Source organism: Chelonoidis abingdonii, chromosome 1, assembly GCF_003597395.2.
Source record: "Chelonoidis abingdonii isolate Lonesome George chromosome 1, CheloAbing_2.0, whole genome shotgun sequence".
NCBI classification, from domain to species: domain Eukaryota; kingdom Metazoa; phylum Chordata; order Testudines; family Testudinidae; genus Chelonoidis; species Chelonoidis abingdonii.
Window position 1 is genome coordinate 202701239 of NC_133769.1, and position 6000 is coordinate 202707238.

The 6000-nt window shown below is 39.0% G+C and overlaps 1 protein-coding gene across 3 annotated transcripts in view; it reads left to right on the forward strand.

Moving 5' to 3' along the window:
* Positions 1-3393, forward strand: part of MRPS6 (mitochondrial ribosomal protein S6) — a 62515-nt gene extending 59122 nt beyond the window's left edge. For all 3 annotated transcript variants that reach the window (XM_075073636.1, XM_032765755.2, XM_075073638.1), the window contains exon 3: positions 2803-3393. In XM_075073636.1, the coding sequence (XP_074929737.1) occupies positions 2803-2983 (181 nt within the window). In that variant the 3' untranslated portion in view covers positions 2984-3393. The remainder of the gene's footprint in view (positions 1-2802) is intronic.
* Positions 3394-6000: the final 2607 nt, after the last annotated feature.

Here is a 6000-nt window from a genome sequence, read left to right on the forward strand (position 1 = left end):
AGTACAATCTATTAGAATTTGCTTGGAATTTCCTTTCCTTTTTGGTTGTAACTATGCAAGGATTGCAATATTTTAACTGAAAATAGGATTTTCCTTCCTTGGCCATGCACAGCCTTTGGGAAATGTTAGATTTGTAATTTATTCCACTATTGTTAGGCTTTATCCATTTGTTTTTTTTTTAATAAAGTGTAAAGTATGTGAATTCTCTTTCTTACTTACTGGAGATAAGAAAGTATTAAGGCATTTCAGGTTTTCCAAATGTATTGGGCCCAATCCTGTTTCCCATTGAAGTCCCTGAGACTTTGCAGTTAGGCCTCATTATAGCATTCATGAGAGGAGTTTCTTCACATAACTAGTCCTATTGAATTCCTGAGGTGTAAATTGTCATAGTTCCACCCGACTTCAATGCAGCAATGATAGTTTACATCTGTTGAGGATCTGCCCCGAGGGGACTAGTTGCTTCAGTACAGACTACAGGACTGGTCTCTTTATTAGTATCATGGGATATTTTGCCATCCAAGCCTAACAGAGGGAAATTCAATATTTTAATTTGGTTTTCCAAACTGCAGAACTTCTGCTACAAAAGGTTATTAGTGTCCATTGCTGCACATTCATTTAGGGGCTGGGAATGCTCGGTTAAGGAAATCCTCCTTTATTGTTTTCTCCTTGTGTGTAGCATTCACCTCTGTGCAGCAGGCCAGTGTAAGACCTTTGCACCACTTATGTCTCTCCTTTACCCATAAGTGGCATATAGGATATGTCTACACTGCAGCGAGGAGTGAGCATCCCAGCTCATGTAGACAGACTTATGTTAGCTCTGCTCGAGCTAGCTTGCCTAGCCATAGCAGTGTGGATGATGCAACACGCAGCCACTCGTCCAAGGCTGCCTGACCCCCAAGGTCCAAGCTCAGGTGGCTACCCTAAGCCACTTACCTGCACTGCAACCTCCAAACCGCTATTTTAGCGCAGTAGCTTGAGCAGAGCTAACATGTCTCTGTCCACCTGGGCTGGGAGGCTCACTCCCAGCTGCTGTGTAGGCAGACCCAGAGGCTTTGTGCTGCTCCTCTGTAGTGGGGGAATTTTGTTCTCTGTGTGTGTCTAATACCTGTTAATGCTAATGGGACTTCATATTGCAGGTATTTAGACTGGAGGAGTTTGTTTTCCTCATGTATCATAATTTGGAAAACATGATGAACTTTTTGTTGTTGACACATTCTCTGCACTCTGATGTATATGTACGCCCAGTTTCTCATCTTGGGTGCCTGGCACTTGTTGCATAGCTCAACACTTTTATGAGTGTGCTGTGATGCATTGTATGCAGCTGTACAGAAGTTCAAAAACAGAAATCTAAGTGGGAATTATTGTGCTGTCTACTGTATCTTTTTGAATGCTGCAGTTGGAAACTGGCTATTTGCTGTAATTGTCTAATCTTTAATAGGAATTCTGAGAGACAACTGAGACTTCCTTTATACTGTACTGTACTGTAGTTAAAGCCTTACCAAAAAAACAAGCTGATAGATTAAAAGTCCCCGTAACTACAATTTTATTTACGATGCCAAATTGCCATCTATTTTTAACTTTTGAAATGAGTATGATGGCTGCAGTAAGATCACTCAAAATATGCGAGAGCCGTGGGCCTCGTGCTCTGAACAAATTTGGGACATTTGAGGATATGCGAATTGTATGAGGATTTATTTTCGAACACACAAACACAATATCCAGTTGAGTCTCTTCTCCAAAGTGGAACTAGCATATGTTTGTGAAGAGCAATAGACCTTACCACTTGCTCTATCCAACTGGAGTTTTTAAAGATTCCTTCCAAATTAAAAATCAACTGATGGAACAAGATCCAACACGTGAGTTACTTGACCTAATGAGTGACTGCAGAAGTGACATAGGGGATCTGAAATAGAAATGGAGAGTGGGATTCTCCTTGAAATAGGTAAGCTCCTGTACATCTGTCACAGATAAATAGATGGCTGACAAGAAATGCTTGCCTGATGCTGAAAATATCAGACATATTGTACATGTGTGAAAATAAGACCTCTGCAGTTCTGCCAGGGCGAGCAAAACCTACATTACAGTATGCAGAGCTGCTGAATGAGTACCAGTTGTGCAAGTTAGGGCTTCCTGTGCACAATTTCAACATACATCTTCAGTTCTCAGAAGTTCAAACATGTCACTAATGAATCCATGCTCGTTTGGGCTAGCTCCAGCTCTCTTCCTTCCTCCCGCCCCCCTCCCCCCCCGCTGCTATTTTAAGCATCCACTCAGTTATAAAGTAGTATTGGGATGGACGAAGGATTGCCCATACAATATATAAACTTTAGATGTTTGACACTGATCTGTTTGTGAGTCCATTCTCCATATGGCAAGGATCCCTGAGGAAAAACGCATTGAATTCAAGGAGGGAAAGTATACATTTTGTTTAACTGAAATAAATATGTGACTTCTAAATGGTGTGAAAAATACTAAGTGTGTAAATGTATGGAGTAAGTAGAGGCAGATTCCTAATTCCAGTATGAGTGCACAGACAAGAAATGGTGCCCTATGAATAGGAAAGATGCTCACTTATATTGTTTTCAGTTGCGTAGCTCAGTATAAATGGACTTACCTGTGTTTTAAATCCATAATGTTCCTGGGCTTTGTTTTAAAAACAGTTAAAAAACTAAAATATAAGGGTATACGTTGTAGATGATTGGGAGCTTGATTTTACAATTTCAACAGAATGATAGTATGAATAAAAGCTTTTACAGTGCACATATATTATTTTATTGAGTTTGTGTGTGTTTTCCATTATAGATATTTTTTGGTAGACTTTGATGGCCCATCCACGATTGTTTCAACGATGTTGGACCATTTAGGACGTGATGTTGATGTAATTAGACCAACTTTTTTAAAGCATCCAGTACCAAAGACAGAAGAATGTAGTGGCATAATCCCAGTCAACTACGAAGATAAACTATATACCAAGAAAAAATGAGTATCCAAAAGATCATATCTGAAACTTTTTATTTTAGCCCAGCTTTTGGATGCAATTGTGGTCATAATTATTGTCTATGTTCAGAATAATCTATTGTAGTCATATGGCATCTGGAGTTAAAGTAACTTTGACCTGTCTTTTTTGTTAATTAAATCGTTAATTTGTATGCTTTTGTTAATAGTTGATGACTAGTCTGAACATTGATTTGCTTTCCTTGGAAAGCATTACATCTGATGAAGTTCTGTCTACCCATCAGGAGACTAAAAATAGCATTTTTTTCAGTAAGGTTACTTCAGACTTTGTACATGCACACAGTAGATTAAGAAAGCTCTGTTAGACAATGTATACTGTATAGCAGTATGTTTTTTTTATTATTATTTTGAGCAAGATAATAAAGGTGATTGAAATAAGCTTTATTTATTGTTGAAGACTATAAAAAGTGCAGGGAAATGTTACACATATACCCTGCCATCAGGCATTCTAACCTACTGTTCTGAATATAATCACAGAGGGTTGGTCTAAGTACGAATAAACACTCTCTATGAGAGAGGTTAGATACTTCCAGATGGCATTCCGAGAATGACAGGACTAGTGTGAGCAGAAAAATGCAAGTTATTGTCCTTTGTTTTACTCTAAGCTGGAGCCACCTGACACTTTACAGTTAGAAACATTTCAAACAAAATGGACTCATTTTTTGGCTTTTCCCTGTTCCTGTTCTGATGGAGAAAACAAGGGGAGACAAGGTAGGTATTACCACTAGAGTATTACCCGCTGGGGGTCCTCTACGACTGTTAGATCCCTGAGGAAATCCCCATTTCTCCCTCCCCCTGTTTACCCTGTCCTCTCATTGTATCCACTATCTTTCCCATCAAGGCAATGAGCTGTGGTTTCCTTCAAAAGTCCATAAACACTGTTGCATAATTAGCTAGAAAGGACGCTCCCCAACTAGGCATGCTGCATCTGGAAACCCTCCCCCCGCAACCCTTGCTGAACTGGAGATCAAGAGACCAACCCAGGAACTGGACTCTGATTCCCACAGGACTTTGGAGGGGTTTGTTAGTGATACTGCTCTGCAAATGCTCTACTATAAGGAAAGAATGAATTTGTTACCTTGCTCCTGGAGTCTACAGAGTTTCATTTTTTTAAAGGTGATGCTGTAGCCATAAGAAGTTTCATTAAAAATGAGGTGAAAGGTAAGAACAAATTCTCCTTTTATTAAAAAAAAAAAAAAAAAAAGTGACCAGGAAAAGGGGAGAAAAAGTCATAATCCCACTATTTTCCCCACAACCAGAGTCCTACAACAACGACAAGGATGTCTAATCTGAAATAAGGCAGAATCTCATTCATACAGCCACCTTTTCAAACTATTTAACCCTTTGCACATCCAAGAAACCAAAAAGTAAGCACAGGACAGGAAGGGATCTCCTTAGTTATCATGTCCACTCCCTGTTATTGCAGGCAACCCTTTCATGTAAACCCATTTATAAATTTGAGTTCCATCTTAAAACTAGGTAGCTTGTTTGTCCCCACTACACTACACTAGGACGTGAACACACATAACATTGTTTGGCAGGTCACTATCAAATCTTGCTTGCTGTAGACATACATATATATATAGTGAAACAATGCAACTCTTTGGATCTGGTTTAAAAAAGCTTTGCCTTTGGCTGAGATCTTGTGTTCTGTTGTAACAAAAAAGGCAATTGCAAGTTTCCAAGCTTGCGAAATGGGGGAGAAGAGACTGCCAATAGAGCCTGGATGTGTATAAATGTTGTAAGTCTGCTTTTATCCTAATGCCTTTTGAGAGTATAGTGTAGAAATGTAAAATCTGATTTCTTACTAGTTTTGGCTTCAAAACGAATAAACCATATGTTTATTGGAGGGGTGCTTAATATTAAATGAATGGATAAGCCATTCTAGGGTTGGGGCTTCAAAAAGGTCACAGACTGTTGTCCTTCCTGTGAAAAGCCTGAGCCCATTCTCAGAAAATCAATGGCAGAACTCTCAGGGATTCCAAGAAGAACAGGATTGGGGCCCAAAGTCCAAAGCGACTGGATAGTGGAAATATCACAAGGCTCTTTGAGAGACAGTATGTAGAAACCCAACTATCCCAGTATTAAGGGGAAAGGTGGCCAGTATGCTGCAAAATAAAGTTTAAGGAGATGTTCAAGATATTACTGTCTAATGTGCTCCTTTCAGCTACCACTAGTCCCTGCAGGATTGATACAATACCAAGCAAAGACAAACATTTTCTGGACCCATACATGCCTAAATAAGTGTTTGTGCTTTATTAATCACAGGCTTTGTGTGTAAACAGTCAACTAATTAAAAAGCTGGTTCACAACAGTATGTACCCATTTCTTCATAATTGATGCTTTCCAATGTGAACATTATGGTTTTTTGGGTTACAAATATAGCCTGGGATCCAGACCTGTAGTTAGCTATTCTGGGAAGCTAGTATGTAACTGGAACCTTTGGAGTGGACGTTCACGTACACCAAAAAACTCGCTTACACTCAGGTAATTATGGTTTTCAGCAAGTTGACCAATGAGTCTGCCATATGAGAAACTTGGATAGTAACTCTACCCCGAGTGAACATAAATGTCTACTTGTTGTCTCAGGGAAATCTTAGCCTTCCAGTAATAAGTTTGGGTACAGTGTCAGTTGCCTTTTGTGATAGTTGAATGTTTGTTCATCTCAATGAGCTGTGAGAGACTCTTGATCTTCAGAAATACAATTTCACGAGTGTAGAGTCAGCTGGATACAAACCACTTCCAAATCATTAAAATGTCAAAAATCATTGGCCTGTTAAAAAAACAAAACAAAAAAAAAACTTTATTAACTAGAGAAACAGATGTTGAAATTATTTATAGCCTTCCTCAGCTTGTGCCCTCAAGGCTGAAAAGGAAGTAGTTTTACACTTCTAGAAATAATAATTTACTTACATAGTCCCTGTCATCTGAGAGTCTTGGAGCACTACACTGAAGTGCCTAAGTATTAAAATACTGATTGACAGC